The sequence below is a fragment of the Drosophila virilis genome, chromosome 2, assembly GCF_030788295.1.
Source record: "Drosophila virilis strain 15010-1051.87 chromosome 2, Dvir_AGI_RSII-ME, whole genome shotgun sequence".
Lineage (NCBI taxonomy): Eukaryota > Metazoa > Arthropoda > Insecta > Diptera > Drosophilidae > Drosophila > Drosophila virilis.
Genome location: NC_091544.1, coordinates 8,363,545 through 8,382,101, shown reverse-complemented (window position 1 = coordinate 8,382,101; position 18,557 = coordinate 8,363,545). Strand labels below are relative to the sequence as shown.

The 18,557-nt window shown below is 41.6% G+C and overlaps 1 protein-coding gene across 14 annotated transcripts in view; it reads right to left on the bottom strand.

Annotated features, from left to right (window-relative positions):
• The window catches only part of heph (polypyrimidine tract-binding protein 1 heph), a 172,477-nt gene that overhangs the window by 52,055 nt on the left and 101,865 nt on the right, over positions 1 to 18,557 (bottom strand). For 2 of the 14 annotated variants that reach the window (XM_070207447.1, XM_032439446.2), the window contains exon 3: positions 10,590 to 10,628. The exons of the other annotated variants lie outside the window; for them this stretch is intronic. In XM_070207447.1, the coding sequence (XP_070063548.1) occupies positions 10,590 to 10,628 (39 nt within the window). The remainder of the gene's footprint in view (positions 1 to 10,589; positions 10,629 to 18,557) is intronic. 14 annotated transcript variants of the gene reach the window in all.

The window sequence follows — 18,557 nt, the reverse complement described above, 5'->3', positions numbered from 1 at the left end:
CTTCCAGTAAAGCGCCCAGCCCTGGCTAAAAGATACCAAGTACACATACTGAAATGTGTGTGTTTGTGTGTGTAGATACAGCTAGGCCACTGGCACTTTGCAGTGGGCTGCTCATAATCACCAGGGCGGCCACAGCGTCAACGTCCTCACCACCATCAACATCGTAGTCATCGCTGCCTAAGTCGTCGTAGTGGCCACAGCATATTCCATTAGCAATTATGAATATGGAATGGCAATGTTTAGGCCATGACTAGCTGTAGTCCCAGTAATCACTGGCAACGACGCTGACTACTTAAGCCGCTCGCAACGATGTTGCTAAGTGCTGTTCCGTCCCCGTCGACAAAGGTGATGATGATGATATTTCGACAGCAGAAGATGATCATGACGATGCGGATGTTGAGCATGATGTTCTGCATTGACAAAATTTAGCGAAAATTGTTGCTTGCCGCGGACAAATGTTGCGACTAATTACAACTAAGCTGCTGTTTGGATTAAAAATCTCCAATCAGTTGCAACAACGTGAAAAAAATAAAAATAGAAATGGTATTTGACTGAAATGATTAAGTATAGGCTGTTTGTCAGATCTATTTTATTAAACAGAGACCGCTAAAACTTTAAACAACAAAAACGATATAGCACCAGAACTATTTAAATTAAAGTATTCAGCATTAAATATAAAGCTTTGAATTTAAATTTTACTATATAGAATTTATGTTTTATACAAGCGGTCGGGAGACGTTAAAATACGGAATACAACGACGCTTGTTAACTCTATTGCTAGACACAAATATTCTCCAAGCTTGAGTAATTTTAATGTCGAACAGAATAGTTTATTGAGCTTTAGTTTGCTGGAAAAGAAACGCCGGCCATTTATCATTAAAAAATATCCCTCCAAAAACTTTGAAAATTTAATGTGCAAACTTCTGGGTTTTAACAGGCTACTTCACATTATGGTTATGTTTGTGCTACCTCATATAGGGAGGACCTTAATTCAGCAATATTCCCAAGTATCATGGACAATTTAAAATGATGATGGCTGGGATTTATTGGGCCCAAGATAGTTAAGCTCCATTCACAATTTAAGTACTTGAAGGTGCTGGCATTGCTTCAATTGTCTGTCCGTTTATTGCCACAATGAAGTTGTATATACTGCTAAACACACACTCTTTAACACATACACACATGCAGCATAGAGAGTTGAATTCATGCCACAACAAGAAGCGGAAAATGGATTTCAAGCAAATTATCTGCTTTCCATAGCAAAGCGAATGGGCACAGGACAACACTGAACAGTTTCAATTTCAGTTATGCATGCCTGTGTGTAGCTCTGTGTTTATGTGCTTGTGTTTGTGTGTGTGTGTGTGTGTGTGTGTGTGTGTGTGTGTGTGTGTGTGTGTGTGCGTTTGTGTCGTTGGCATCATTTGAAATCGACAGCAGCCTACAGCAGCGGCCACAATGAGCTCTCAGCTGCGTTTTGACAAATATGCATAGGACATTGTCTATTGGCGCTCTGCCAGAGGGGTTTGCCCGGTCGGATGCCTCGACTTGGCACTTGCTTGCTGCCAGTCAGCTGCAAATTATGGTGCAAGGTTTGTTTTTTGACGTGGTCGATGTTGCTGCTGTTGCTCTTGGTGTTGTTGTTGCTAATGCTTTTTGGGAGCCACAATTGCGTGCGCGATTTGCTACTAGGGACCCCTTTTCTGGCCAAATTTTTGGGTATAGACGCGATGTCATGTAATCCATGTCAAGGCACAAACAAGCAGCGTGTGATTGGATACGGTAATCATGTGACAAATATGCTGCTGTTGTTGCTGCTGCTTTTGCCTGTTACTGCGTCTCTTTGATTATGCGAATTAATGAGCGTCATGGAGAAGCGAATGGTTTGGATGGTTGACGACTGGCTAGCTGGTTCGTTGAGTACGATTTTGCATTTGCTCTTCATTAGCCGCAACAAACATTCTGATTCCTGTTTGTCTGCCGTTTGCAAAGCTGAAAAGCGGCTTTTCGTCTTCGTATGCCAAATACGGGCAGCTTAAGCTTATCAGCAAAATTTAGCATTACAAATCTCCAGTTGCAATGGCGTCTGTTAAAGCCAACTCAGAGCAGCGCACTGGCACACACACACACACACACACACACACATGACCGCTGCAGTGATGAGCAATTGCGGACAGGGCGATGACAGCGTACGTAATGTGCAGACAAAAACAGCAACAACAGCAACAACAGCAACAAAAACGGAAATGACCAAAGCATAAAAACAACAAGCAGCAACATGGCAAACGTGGGCCATAACTGCGATATGACCATAAAAAGTACGCGATGACCATGGGCCACAACGTTGGGCGCTTAAATTGCAAACGAATTTCGTTGTAATGACCGCAATGCACGCAACACACGCACGCGCACACATACACAAAGAACACACACATTCACATACGCACACACAAACAGATTCTGTTGGTTTGGCGGCATCATTTGTAACTGCATTTATATTGAAGCGACCGCATCTGTTGCGGTTATGTTGTATGCAAAAATGCATTTTCGCGCACAGATAAGCAGACAGAACTGCAAATGGTCAAGCCGAGCGGCCAACTTTGTATTAAGCAATGCATCAACAACCACATGCCACTCGCCCCCAGCACAACCCAGATGTGTGCCTGTGTGTGCCATGCAAGGGTTTTTGCTTCATTTCCGCTCGGACTTGTGTTGTGCTTCCGGTTTATTAATGCTCGGGTTTTTTTCGCATTTGCAGCCGCCCCCGAAAGTATGCAATGCCCTTTTTCACAATTAAATTATGTAACAGGCGGCATACTTAATTAACTGAACCAATTTCAGGATAAAAATAAACTTTACGAAAAATGTGAAATCAAATGGCACACAGACATTTAACAATTAACCAAAATTATCATACAATATGTATAATAATGACACTTTAAAAGAAATGCAAAAAAAACTGATTGGCACATGCATATTGCACAACCTATACACTGAGCCAACAATTAAATTTATGAAATTTCAATTGATATTTAATCGACTGTTAATAAACTCAAACTGTCATTTAACATGTCTGATTAATGATTCCTTCATGTGCGTGCGTGTTTGTGTGTGTGCGAGGGCACGTGGTAAAGGTAAATGGATAAATATAGACAGAAGCATAACAAAACCAAAGTGTTTCCCGTGTCGTCTATGACAGCAACAACAACGCTAGAAAAACAGTTAGCAAAAATATGACGAATGACTGCAGCTGCCAGCAGACAGCAGGAAATAGCTGAAACTAGCAAGAGGATAACTAAAAAAAAAGAAAAACACAGTCAACTGATGAAATGATTTATTGAAGGCATTGCGACTGACATTGACAATCAACGACTTTTTAGCCGGCAACGGTGTTTTATTGGAAATGCTACAAACATTTGCTAGAAATCAACAAATCAACAGGACAAAATAAAAAGTTATGGATGGAAGGAAAGTTTGAAAAAAAAAAACAAACAATGCACAACAAACCGAAGATGACATACCCTTGCATCATCTAAATATATATCGTAAAAGCCAACACGAGCACGATTTTTGAGCTTAGAATAATAGTAGTAAAGAAATCTTAATATTCGTCTGCCAGTAAGAAGCATAAGACATGGAATTTTGCTAAGATTGGCAAATATATTTATTTGAAAACAAGTGATTGAATATGCGAGTATTGAGTTTTCCATGGCATGTAGTAATTGATTTGAATTTTTAATGAACAGATTTCCGTTCTTAAAACATTGCAAATTCTATGACAAAATATAATTGCTTTTGGTAGGGTATACAACTGTCTACGTGCAAACTGAAGTGGAAATTTCTGCATAAATCAAAGTTAAAAGTGTTAAAAATAGCAAAAGGTCTCAAATTGAATTTCACAATTTTTTTAGCTTTGTTTTTTTTTCTGCTTTTGGTTTTTCCAACCCCTTGACGAAGGTCCGTCTATGTGTCTGTTGGTCGCTGGGTTGGGCTTTATGCAATGTACTCGTACTTTTATTTACTTGTAGGATTTTGTTGGCGGTGGCATTCTATTTCGTTTGTTGTGTGTTGCCCTTTGGGCAAATTTTTGGTTGCTTGTTGGTTTTCAAATTTGCGGTAAATCGGAAGTGCGCCGCAAGTTAAATGAACTTGCCACTGACGGCGTCCTATTGTCCTGGCCTCCGGTTTATACCGTTCCATTTCGTTTCGCTTCCTTGTTGTCTTTCCGTTTGCTTCTGAGTGCGTTTTCAGCTCGTTTATTTATTTACATGTCGTTTGTATTTTTATTTTTATATTTTTTTTTTTTTGCGGCTTGTTTCTTTTTTGCCCTGTTTGGTTTATGGTTTTGTGTCTTTAGTTGTTAATCAGCGGCCAGTCTTTGATTTTACTTTTTGGGCCCTAGACAAATTTGCTTAATTGCGTATAATTTGTGGTCGAAAAAGGGTCAGACCCGCAGATTTGTGCATATTGCCATGGAAATCAATTTCGCATCGGTCTGGGGGAATATTTCTGTATTTGTAAGCCCCTTTCAGTGATTTCTCTGCCTATAGATAAATCCTTAAAAGCAAATCACGTGTGGCTTAAATAAAATCATATTTGAAAAAAAGATTTACCATTCGTCGATTGAAATGGGAGCTAAGGCTAAGCCTAAGCAGCATGAATGCCGTACTGCTGACAGAAATTATGAAAAAAAAAGGTAGAAAAAAATATGTATTTGTGTGAGGAATTGAATTTGAGGTACAACAGGCCAAGGACTCTGTGCGTCCACATAGCGTATGAGCAACCCACATGCGCACACAAAAATTGCAGATAAATTTATTGAAAATGATTGTAAGAGCGACTGCCAGCCAAAGAGTGTGTGCGTGTGTGCGTGAGTGTGTGTATGTTTTTATAACGCTCGGCAGCCGTCGTCGCCCTAGGGGCGCCCCAATGCAACATACATGAATTTTTGCAAAAATATTGATGATTTGGCAAATGTATATTGAAAAGGTTGGATCTATTGAATTGCAGCAGCAGCAGTTACCCCGTTACCCGCCAGCTGCTGACTGCTAGCAGCTGGCTGCTGCCTGCAACCAGTTAACACAGCAGCGACTAGCAGAGCACTTTACATGCTAGCGCATTTATTTGAGCGCAAACCCAAACTTGTTGCCAGCCAACAATAGGACACGAAAAACGTATTAGTAATCGGAGATGGCAAAGAGAAACGTAGCATATTTCAGAGCGCGCACAAAATTATGCTACAGTATGCGTGAGTTTTTGTTGCATTTAATGTACGATTTTTTAAAGTGCAGCAGTTTGAATATAAATGGGCGACATTAAACAAAAACACAGCGTTCAGCAACAGTAGCAGCGCCAGCAGCGCGAACGGGAACGAAGGTTATAACAGTAGCATCAAGAGTAAATAACACAACAGCGCAAAAATAAAACGCAGCAGCATTGAAATTAATCTAAAAAGTTTTTAATGCGCTTTTAAATGATGATGCTGGCAGGGTCGCTGCTTTTTATTTATATATTTTTTCTTTGCAGCATCAACTACGATAGCAACAGCAACATCAGCTTTGCTGCTGCCATTGCCATTCATAACTGGGAAACTATCATTGCCGTTGTCGTTGTCTGTAGCTGCTGCTGCTGCTGCTGTGCAAATTACAAGACCCAGACCTCCGGCCACAAAAGCGCGCTCAAGTCCGCCCCTACATAAATACCCTAAATGAGTTTGCGCGGCCACCTGTTGCGCTCCTTGACGCCTCCATAGCGACTTTAATTTTTGCAAATTTAAATGCAAAAAAGGGCCCAGCAGCTGCAGCAGCAGCGGCAGCGGCAAGAACACCATGGCGATTCTACAGGGTATGCAGAGTGGGGGTCCGATGCTGCTTGCCAGGATAGCAGCCAAGTGCACTGCAGCAGCAGCAAGTCGCAGGAAGTACGCAATTAAGTTTTAAGTTGGTGAAATTAAATGAAAACAGTGGGAATATTGAAATTGATGCAAAGTTGATTCAGCCAGCGAAGGGGCGTGTCATGCCGTGGCAAACAGAATAGCGCTTGATTAAACTTTGCCAGAAACGGTCCAGGCAAGGGAACATTTTGAGGCTGACAACTATTATCCTTGCTTTGGCAGGGCTGAAGCCAGTCGTGCCCGCGCTATTTACCTTTTAATTTTCGTTGCATAAATCTGGGCGCACAAGTCAGTTACAGTAATTCATTAGCAACTGCAAGGGTTGCTGCTGCGGTACGAGAACGCGGTTGGGGTAGAATACTGGGCAAACTTTTTCGTTTGGCAAATTTCAAAATTCATTGAAATGCCGCCAGTGTAACTTTTGGTTTCGCTAGCTCTCTCTCTCTGTCTCTCTCTCTCTCTGCTAGTTGTATAACTTGGCTGCTTGAGTGTCAGCAAAAGGTCGAGCAACTTGTGCCAATTGAGCAAAAATGTAATTAGTTTGCTTGCGAGCAAGATGGAGCGATAGTTGAATAGGAAAGGGGGTTGGAGAGCATGAATCATAGGCATCTGGGCATGATCCAATGTGGCTTTCAGGCAGCTTTTCACCGGATTTGCAGCTCTTCAAACGTCTTTGTCTGCCTCTTTGCGTGCTCGTGCGCTGACAATTTCAAGCACTTAGCAAAAATAGCAACTATTAAATATGCATAAACGACGCGACGGCAGGTCGCGCCCATTAAATTGCCAACAAGCCACACACACACACACACACATACACCCAGCCGCTTGGCATGTGATGTGGTTGCCACACTTTAAACACAGCTTTGCATACATTTGGGCTACAACAAGGACGACGGCTGCTGCAGCGTCAGCTAGAAAACAAAAGCCGTAGCCAGGAAATTCCTTTTGGGGCCCAGCCTTAAGCCAGAGTGAGCGCGTGCTTGCCACAACGTCACATAAATTTGCATACATGCTCCCATATAAATACATACACATATATACATACATATAAAAGTAAACGACAGGATGCAGCACCCTTCTTGCCACCTATGCCCCTGTATGCTAAGTAAACGCTGCGCTGTATAACGAAAAGCTTTTAAAATATGCCGACGCGACACCTACAACAGTAAATTTGATATGCTTGCAGCTTAAATATTTACAAACACACACATAGCCAGAGAGTGTGGCGCACATCAAGCTCGAAGACATTAAAAGCCAGCGGCATGATAATAAAATCTTTATTTAATTGTATAAATTGTGGCAACTAACTAAGCAACCAGCGACCAGTAAGAGACAAAGCGACACATGCCACACAGACATCAGCGTCATAAAAATGAAGTTAATTTTAATTAAAATGCATGACAAAAGTGCGTGCGTCTGTGCGTATCGCTGGCTGGGTACGCGCGTGTGTGTGTGTGTGTGTGTGCGTGTGTATGTAGCACAACTGCTGTATCACATAGCGTTGCTCAACAAAGCTCACACGAGAAATGTGAGTGTGATTGTGTGTGTGTATGTGTGGTTGGTTTAATTTTAATTGTCAACCCTTTGGCTGTCACTTTTATGGTGCTGACAGGCGTGCGTTACTGTCGTTGCTTTTGTTGTTTCCGATGGGTGTCAAATTATAGGCTATAATTGTCAATATTTGCGCCTTTTTACGGCAAACGAAATAACAACAACAGCAACAACAAGCGCTGTGGGCGTGCCATCATGGTCCCATGCATAAAATCTAATCATTACAGTAGCAACAAAAAGTAAAACCACAAACCTTTTGCTATGCTAATCAACTTCTCGCGCAAGCTTACCTCAAATAAGCAGGCAACAGTTTTTGTTGTAGGGTTTTTAAGAATGCAAATACTCTCTGTTAATGGCATAAACGTTAATTCAGGGTATATATGGACAGACGAGAGTTAAAATGCTTATTAGAAATAGATTGAAAACTATATGAGCTCGAAAAACTGTGCATTTTGTAGGGGTTTTTTAAATGAAAAATATTAGAAATGCTTTCGGCTTAATTTCTAATTTCTTTTCGCATATCTGAAAGCAGTGTAGCTTCTAGTCGAGTAACTCTAGTTATCAGGCAGACAGATCTAAAAATTTATGACAGCCACCGCGGCGCTGTGGTACTTAATGCGTATGAACAGCTGCCGTGTCACGGGCTGCCGCTAAGGTGATTGCGGTGCGGTGGGATGCGGTCCGGAGCGCTGAGCAATGGACAAAATCCTTTTAAAAAACAATTTATGCCAACATTTTTGTTGCACGATGGTGGGTGGTGGTGCCTTTTGGTGGTGCTGCTACCTTTTTCATCAGAGTGTTTAACAAAGTGCTAATTTAAAAAGTTCACCAAAGCACAGGCAACAAAAGCAACAACAATAAGAGGAAGCACCACCACAACAATAAGGCAGCCCCTGTTGTTGTTGGGGTGCACAACAAAAGTAGGAAAATAGCAAAAATTGCTAATTAAAAATTTATATGAAGTTGGCAGTAATAGCATTTTTAATTATAGCCAACTCATGCGCGGGCAGCCAAACAGCAGCAAAAACAACAACGACAACAACAATCAGCGGAAGCAACGTAAGCAGCGGAAGTGTGGCATGAACATTTTTGAGGTCATGGGGCAAACCTTTTTGCTGTTGCCGCTGCCGCTGCCGCTGCTGCTGCTGCTGCTGCTGCTGCTGTGCATTCGATAGGCACAGGCAAAAATTCTGCCACTTTGCAAGTTAATGCGACTTAATGAACATTTAAATGCCCTTACGACCCTCTGGCAGCCACAAATAATTCTGCAGTAAATCAAAATAGAGTATCCATTAAAATCTGTTAGGCAAATCTATCAATTTATCTGTTCAGGCATGCAGACATAATTGTAGCAAGAACAACAGATATGGAAATTGTAAAAGAAATATGTATGCAACTCAAGTTGCAACTGAAGGTTGCAATTGTGTTTCTGCTTGTTAATTAAATGTGCACACGAAATACCACAAGATTCGAAATGAATTAAGACTAACAATATGTTGAACTTGCTTTATACTCTAGCTCGAAAAGAGTAGTCCATGGATATATAAATTCTTTGTCTGCAGTTGCAGTATGTAGGATTTCACCTACAAATGAGTTCGCCTTAGAATCTGGCAGACAAGTTTGCGAAAAAAAAAACTTTACAAGATAAATATACATTAGTCAATATATAGGAACTATCATTTAGGAATGAGGCTGTTTAATGAGAGTTTCCAAGTTAATATCCAAATTTACAGAGACATAATGCACAACTGGCATAGGGCATTTAAGCTTCGACATCCGGAAAGAAAAGTTATTTATCTTGTTTTTCCAGTTTTACAGTTTTGTTTTTGTTTATGACTACAAAGGAAGCCTTAAAGAAGTGCCATATTTGCATAGACATGGAAGCCAGGTATTAAAAATAAATTTATTATTGGCTTCGTTTGCACATTGTTTGAAAACGTAATTTTTAAGTGCTGATTTGTGTGTGCTGGACAGCTCTCTGGTTCTTTTCAGCCGCATTAAAGCTGTGCGACTCGACCAGCTGAAGTTCAATTGAAAACTTTGTCAAATTAATTAATTAAACTACACAGCAGCAGCAGCAGCAGCGGGGGCAGCAGCAGCAGCGGGGGCAGCAGCAACAACAGTGACATTAATAATAGAAAGGCGTCCGGTTGTTGAAGTCAGCAAAGGACATGGCTCAAACTTGTTAGCGGCCAACAAGCAAACAAACAACTGTTGGAGGCATAGAAATAGCATTGGCAACTCAAATGGCGCAAAAGTTGTAAAGTTCAACGTGCAACTTTGTAGGCTGTTGCCTGCCGCAGAGCAGTGAAGGCTGGTGCTGTGGGTCGGGTGTGAGTGTGTGGGTGTGGGGCAGCTTCTCCTTTCGGCTTGTAAAATATTTGACTGGGCAACGCTTTAAGGCATCTTTAAAAGCGTTTAGTGTTCCGTGCTGTGCTCCATTTCAATTTCAGGCACATAAAAATCAACGCCAAGGCATTGTAATTAGTGTTGGGCTGTTTAGCCACTCCCCCAGTTAATAGAATGGTGGGTGGCGCAGCCGCCCACCTCGCCTCAACAAATAGTTGAAAAGTTGTGAACTTGGGGACGGCCGGCTATCATTTTCGCATTGAACGCGACTTGGTTATGAGTGCGCGGTTTACGCGGCTCCACCCATCCCCACTCCACAACAATTCAACTGATAGATAGAGGGAGGGCTGCCAGAAAAGTTGTGCGCAGTGATAAGCGCATTTGCTTGTTTATCAAGTCAGGCGATTCGAGCCGTAAAAGTTTTGCCCCGCCTGGTAGCCAAGCAGGCAGAAAGGCAGGCTGTGAAGCAGACAGCACTTCAAGTCATTAGGCAAGTAACTAACCTTTTGTTTATGGCTGCTGAATTTCTATAATAACAATTATGAAAATTAGACGATGCCACTCGCTGGCCGCTTGGGTGTATAGATTTTTGGGGGTTGGGCTGCGGTATGGGGTATGGGGAGCTTCGGTTTTGCTTGTAGCCACCATTGTTTTGACGGCTAATTAAGTTTCTGCCAAATAGGCAGAAAAGATGCGGCGCAGCGCAAAATATGCTTTCAAAATTAAACGAGTCATTGAGGCACAATTTAAGGCATGTGGCTGACAGGTTTTTAACTAAATATTCTCATCTTTTACTTACTAATTGTGTTGGCATTTGGAAATAAGCGTGTGGACTCACCTGTAAATAAAACAAAAGAAGAAGCAGAAGACAATTCGATTAGCATATTTAATCTTGTATTATTAATGTTGTTGTGTTTGTGCGTACAAATCTTTTGAGCAATCAATTCTAATTAAGCTAGGCCCTAATCAGTTTTTGTGGTTCTCATCAGCGGCAGCAACAACAATAACAATAACAACAATATGAGACACAACATCATCATCGGCGATAGCCACAAAAACCACATTAAATGCGATTAATTATGAACTTAATTAGCAAAGTAATATAAAATAAAGTGCAGCGATTTGTGCCGCGAATCTTGTTGTTGTTGCTGTTGTTGATATTGTTATTGCTATTGAAATTGCTGCGGTTCACAGTGCGTTACGGGTCAAATAAATCCCTTTTAATTAAGAGATAAACAGAAGCAATTAAATTATTAATTATGCACACAAACGCACATAGAAATATTGCATACTTTATGGCGCACATTTAATACACAAGCGCACACAAACACACACCGTGTACTCACTGTACAATGCACATAAATCAACAGCTTGTACTTAAAGCTGCTAATTGTTGCTAAATAAACGAAAATATAAGCAACATAAAATATGTATATAACATACGGCTGAACTATTAATATGGGACGTCAGTAAATAAAAACTGCAAAACAAAAACGTCGCTATTCGAGTGTCCGACTATTTGATACGCTGTACTTATTCAACAAGAGAGTGAAACTGGGCCATGCAAGGAAAGTTTGAACAATGGAGTGAGTTGAATGAAGGGGTAGAACTCACATGCTTTTCCTTATATCACAATTAAATTAATTTCAATCTGTTAGTCTTATTAAAGGTCACGAGGAAGGCAACATTTATTGGTTTACCCATGCGACACATCAGTGGACACGTTTGCGTAAATGATTTATGAGATTGGAAATCTTTGTTTTATCGATTGCACACATTAACAAAACTGTATTTCAATCATTTTACCCGTTTTTGAGCGTTACAGGGTATAATAAATAAGACTCCTAGGGACGACGAATCCCAACTGAATTATCGATCATCGTTAGTCAGGCCTAAACGAAAGGGCGCCGTAGCAAATATGTTTGCACTAATTGATTTCCTATAGCGCCCAGCTAGCCAGCAATCAGCACCTAAACACAAATACACACACGCACACACGCAACACCCGACATACTAACATACACATACACTGGGCTTATTTGGCTGTACATTGTATTGTGTTGATTGCATTTGCAAATTTTCACATGCAATACAATTATGCATATGCGTGTTTTTGATTTTCGGATTTTTAATACAATTTTGTGGGTGCAGCGTGACTAAAATATACATAAGCTAGTAGAAGGGGCTGACAGTGGTAACAAATTCGTTGTTGCTAGTTGATAAATCGCAGCTTATTGGCCAGGCAGCTGACCGGACACAAACGATGTAAGCTTGGCAAATCAAGTCAAATGTCATTTGGAAGCAACAACAACAGCAACGGCAACAGCAACGGCAACAGCAACAGCAACAGCAGCAACAACTACCACAGAGCCATTGCCTGTTTTGCTGACCTTTTGCATAATGAAAGTAACGTTGCGGCTGCCATTTTGTGGTTTGACAAATGTTGTGTCAAATTCGGCTACACAGCCACAAAGCACACACACACACGCAACCACACAGAGACAGCAACAGACAAGACCGGGTGAACAACTTTGTCAACAGCTAATGGAGTCACACACACTCACACACATACACAGGGCGAAAAATTAGCCGTGGTCGCACTTTTTGTAGGTGCAACAACAGCAACAGAAGTGGCCACATGACAGGCACCAGAGCGAGAAAAAGGCAGACACTGAGAGGTAAAGCGAGGGACAAGGACTACGTAACGGACACGAGCATACCGCACATGGCTCATGTTTGACTTGCCAAACGGAGTGAGTGACCAGTAACAGTTCACCATAGCGGCAACCACTGCTGATGACAGCAACAATATCATCAGCGTCAGCAGCAGCAGCAGCAGCAGCAGAAGAAGAAGCAGCAGCAGCAACGGAGGCGTTGGTCAGTTGCAACATGAGCAACATTAAAAAAAACATTAAACCAGAAATCACTTTGCAACCACGTCGTTTGTTGTGCGAGCGTTGAGGTTGCATACTAGCAACGGTGCGAGGGGTGGTGGATAAGGGCGTCATTTGAATCCACAAAATGCGGCTTACTTAGGCGCACAACTGATGATGATGTCGTTGTTGTGGCACGTTGTGCCCTTGTTACCCAGCTAGTCACCCAACGGGTTGTCCTCACAATGATTTGTTGGCATTTTCGCGGCTACAAGCCAGCCAGCTAGCCAGCCAGCCAGTTGGGCATTGAGCATTGTCTAAATACCACAACAGAGAGCCAAAGCAGCAGCAGAAGCGCGCGCTTAGCAGCAGCTACGTCATCGTATTACCAAAGGATGCTCTGTGTAAATGGAATCCTGGGGTACTGTAGTCTGGCCCGCTTGCTGCCAGTCACACTCCATTTATTTTTCACTCCTATGGCTGGCTTGTTGTGTAAACAAATGCAACACGCAAGTTGCAAAAGGTTTTTGGATACTTTTTTCTTCAATTTTAAAGGACGGCTGCTGCGACAAATGCATTTGCCAGCCAGCAGGCAGACGCATGCAATGCAATTTGTTGGCTAAATGCTATTGTTGTTGTTGCTTGGTGCCGCTTTTAGAGCACTTTACACGCCTGTCAGAGACCAGAGGCAAGTCTGGGGCAACCAGCTCATTTGCATATTTCGGCAAAGAGACGCGGCTCAACTTTGGCAACTGTTGCTGCCTTTTCAAGTGTTTGCTGTACTCTGTTGTCTGCGTCCTTGCCAAAAGCTAATGTAAAAGTTTGGTTATTGGGGGCACAGAGTTCGCCTTGCCCGCCAGGGCATACACTTGGCTCAAAAATTTGTCTAGCAACAATTTCATGAAATTTTAGCCAATAAAAATTAGCGAGTCATTATGAAAAGTCCAGGCCTTGTACTTCGAGTGCAGCTTAGAACAAGACTTAACGAAGTTTTGTTTTGTTTGACATATAAAAAATGCAGGCAAGCGATTGGAAAAGACAAAACACATACAAAAGGAAATTTTTGGCCAACAAAGAAAACAGACTAAATTGTAGCAGACTTCCGCCATGTTTCATTGTTGGGAAAATGTGAGGAGCTAAAAGTCAAGTTAATACATTTGCATTTATTAAGATTTGAATTGTGTGGCAAACGGTTTGGCCCAAGAACAAATCAGCAAAATAGACAAACAATTTGGCCAAAATGTAAATAATATACGAAGAGAAATGCATACACAAAGGGCTGAAATCCGAAATTATTTAAATCAAGAACAGAAACAGCTCAAAATATTGTTGAATAAAATGTAGAAAGCAAATGCAATTTACACGCAAGCACACATACACACGCGCCTTTTGATGCTTACACATGCATATGAAAAATGCCAAGTCACACAATGCTTAGAAGGACAGGTCAAAGGGCACAGAGGCTACCAGATTTGTGCAGCATCATCTCAGCGGGCGAGTCGGAGGTCGACAACTTTTGTGCGCTTTTGCATGCGAAATTTTTGGGATTTATACCGAAAAATGCATAAATAACTGTTAATATTTAATATTGTTAACTTGTAAATTTTAAATGAAATATGTGTGGAGCAGCCATGTGGAAGAGAGCATGTTGACGACCATGACGACAACGGCTGCTGCTGCTGCTGCTGGCTCTGCAGCGGCTGTTGCTTTGGTCAGCTTCGGTCAGGACTTTGCTATGGGACATGAATTATGCAGTTTTTAACAAAAATGCCACATGGCTTACTGGACTGCGCACAGGACATCCTCCTGATCCTGTGCAAAACGACAGGGCAAAAGTTTAATTGTTTCTGTTGCTGTTTCTGCAATTTTATTTGTATTTCTGTATTTTATTTCACATATGCATTTTACATGCGCAACTTTTCAACAAAACTCGTGCCGCGCGACGAGTATGTCAAATTAGAAACATTTTTGTCGTTCACTTCATTTGAATGTCATCGTCAGCAATCAGAAATAATGTTAACGGCGTGCAGGAAACAAGTATGCGCGGGATTTACATAATTAAGCAAGTAAGCGAGTGCTATTCGAGAGTCTATGTTCAAGAGAAACTGTTTTTATGATAATCTAAAATAAACTGGCAAAATCTCGAATCCACTTTGAAAAGTTAATTAGAATGTATAAACGAATATACGGATACCTGAACCCAAATAAATATTTTAGGTTCGAATGGGCACGGCTGATACTAATGAAAAATACAGCTATGCAAGAAATTGTGTTTCCTATTTCAGGACTTTTGAAAAAAAATTAAAGTGACAATTACATAGGTTTTACATTTCATGACAATTGAGAAAGGGGTTTGTTTCTTTTTTTTATAAAATATTTGTATTATTTGAAATTTAATTCGTTTCTATTATACATGTGTTTATAATTTTTTATGTAAGCATTAAGAAAAAAAGTAAGCTGCCAAAATGTATAAACTATATTTTTTTTAAGGGTTTAACAATGAATGCAAAGCGCCTAAGAACTTAAGTGCATTTCAATTAAAAAATGTTGGCCACTCTTCATGTTGCATCTGCCATTGCATAAATCATGAACACACACAAAACCACACACTCACACACATAGCAAAGCTGTTCAATATAAAACGTGTTGTGCGAAACAAACTAAGCGAATACACACACACACACGCACTCAAATATACACACACACACCTCACAAGCTAAAATTCGCTGAATTTGGGCGCTTTTTTCCATTTTGCTGCGCCTAGCTGCAAATTCAGTATTCGTCCGGCCAGCAACAACAAAAACAACAACTTCAGCGGCAACAACCACAAACAATTTGGTCAGTGCCTAGCAAATTTAAAACTTTTAAGCACGCCACGGCACCCCGTTGTATGCAATGGCCGCTGACTGTTGAGACGCACGCACGCCTGGCAGCACCACCTAGACCACCCAACCCGCCACTCTGGCGTCCGCGTATTCCTCACCCACTGGCGCAAAAGCCATAAAGTTTTTATTTATTTGCATTTGCTCACGTGTGCATGTTTAATTAAATTTGAAGCGCCAGAGCGGTCGCCCATCGAGTCGCGGCTTGGGAAAAACTTTTTTTTTTGGCCGCCAAAACACAGGAATACATGCGAGCTTGTGTGGCGCCGCCTGCCGATCGTCAACGCGCTGGCACGAAAAGTTATGTCTAACGGCGGTTGTGTGTGTGTGTGTGTGTGTGGGTGTGTGTGGGTGAGAGAGCTACGGGTTGGTACACCTGCCCGGGCATATGATGCAGTTTACGTAACGAAAATTGAGTTGGACATGAACAAATTGCGGTTAGGTTGGTGGATTTGTTGGTTCCTATTTTTGTTTTGGTTTCGGCATTTGTTTTATATTTTTTCCCTCTCATTTTTTTTTTTTGTCGGCCTCTCCATGTGCAAGCTCGTGCACTGACTACGGAGAAGGGTGAGGGGCTATTTGTAATATGCAAATTGGAGCGTGACATGCATTTCGACAGCTTTCAAATGCCAAAGCTGTTGATGGTTTTTTTGTTATCTTAAAGATTGCGAGATAAGTGCCGTCCTTTAAGGCATGTGCAAATCCTGCTTTTCGGGCTGAGGGCTCTGAATCTGTGCTCTTAAACATGTTATTTATCATGTGAATTGTCAGTTGGAAACGGCGCTAAAAAGTAGGCAACGCTCGCGTGCGTTTTATTTTTCCGGCGTTTTGACTCGCATGACAAATGAGAAACAGACGCTGTTAGCTAAAATGCGTTAATTAAATTTTGTCTCTTAACTGCTTGAATGCGTAGACAAGCCCAAGGGGACATTACCAAACACCCCCCGCTTCCGCTACATAGCATACATATATACACACACTGCCACACACTACTACGGCTACGCCCACGTGTCACATTACGTTGCCTACTTCTAAGCGCTGACATCTTGTTTTGCCAGCAGCTCATAAAATTTGCAGCTTGTTTCAAGTATTTTGCCAGCTGCTTTAATATGCCCATGTGAGTGTGAACGTGTGGCTGTGTGTGTAGAATTTTGCTGCGTTGAATTTATGCGCCTCATTAGTTGGTCCAGCCTCAGGAGTTACGCTCATCACCTTGGCTCAGGCTCAGTCAGAGCATCATCATTAGTCACAAGTAGCGGGTCACAGGTCGCTGTGTTTACGTGGCCCAAAAATATGCTAAGCATTTGCGCTGCGTCAAATTAAATGGTTTCGACGATGTTTGACATATTTGCACAGTTTAGCTATAGCGGCGTCACGTGGCCCTCAAATACAAAAGTTATGCAAAAAAAAAAAAATAATATATATATATATATATATTCAAGAACATGCGAGGATTTTTCATATTTCCAGCAACATTTTTCACGGTGTTGAAAGGGTTGAAGTGTCTCAAAAAAATAAACAAAAAAAAATGTGAAAGTGCGCCAAGACACAAGACACACATGAATTCTGGGCATAAGCGTGCATAAAAGTAGGCGTAGCTCGCATTGATTTTTTTTCGTTTCTTTTTTTTTTTTTTTTTGCACGTCGACTATTTTCCAACGTCGTCGCGGCTGCTGCGCTCATTCATTTCATTTCTCGTCTTGCGTTTTATTTTATGCTCTGCTTTTCATTTTTATGAGTGTGTATAAGTGAGTGGGTCTGTGTGTATGAGAGAGTGCTGGCAGCTGCATGGTCTGCTTTGCTCAACTCTGCCTACTTTTTATGTGTTTTTATTTATTTGCGCCGCTTTGCAATTTCAAAAAGTGTTCGCGTGTAGCCCCAGACTAAGGCAAAAGGATTTGGCTTAGCCAAATCGTCTGGTCCGGGCCGAGCAGGCCGTCGTCCTATTTCGTGCTGCGCCGGATCTTGCGTGTTTCAGTGCCTTATATTGCAAAGCGAGCATAATAAATATTTGACGCTTCATAAATCTTTAAAGAGTTGCCAAAAGCAGCAGCATCAGAAAAGACTAAAGCAGTCGCCTTGCGTCTCCTTTCCAGTGCCTGGGCGCTTCTCTTAATGGATTTGCTATTTTCCGCCGCTCTACGTTTATGCTAATGAGCTGGCCTGACCCGTATGCCTGAAACTGGGCGGAGGCTGCATTCGGAAGCCCCTGCGCAAATTTGACAATGAACAACAGTCCATGGAGTTAGAGCATAGACGTTGGGCAAGGCGAGCCGAGTAGATGGTGTTGGCCACTTGGGAAACCCTTGCAAATTGCATGGCCAAGAGCGGCTTGAAATCTTTGGCACAGTTTTCACTTGCACTTGGCTCGCCGCCATTTTTGATTTCCCCAATGATTTGTATTAACATTTCTGGCTCTACGCATTTCCATCCATAACATCCCCGCACATTTTCCAAGTAATTTAAAAGCCACACACGAGCTGTAGGGAACGGTACGGAGCGAAGCCGATGCCGAGTGGTTGGATTTAAGCCACAACAACTACAGACAATGAACGTACGATCCGACCATAAGCGCATTATGCGGGTTGGTTGCTTTGGTCTGCAGCCGCCGCTTACTCTCCCCTTTCTGTGCGCACATAAATGAACTATTGTTTATAAACCAGATAAAACCGAGCGTATTTGCGGGGCTGTGTTGACTGACGCCTGACGCGATTTTAAATTCTCATTGGACGCTGTGCACAATAATTAAAAGTTTGAGCGCTATAATACATTGTTGTCAGATATATATTTTACCCTTTGCTATTGATATCGGTTGCTCGACCCGGAAAATTTTACAATAAATTTCAATATCAATTTGAACGCAATTAATTTATTGTTTGTTAGTGATACGCAATTTGTTTTATTGTTTGTTTTGATAGTATCCGTTAACACTACCGAATTAGTTTATCGCTAGTTTTTTATAGCTTTTGACTGACGCTATTTCTACATTTAATTAAGAAGTCAAAAAATATA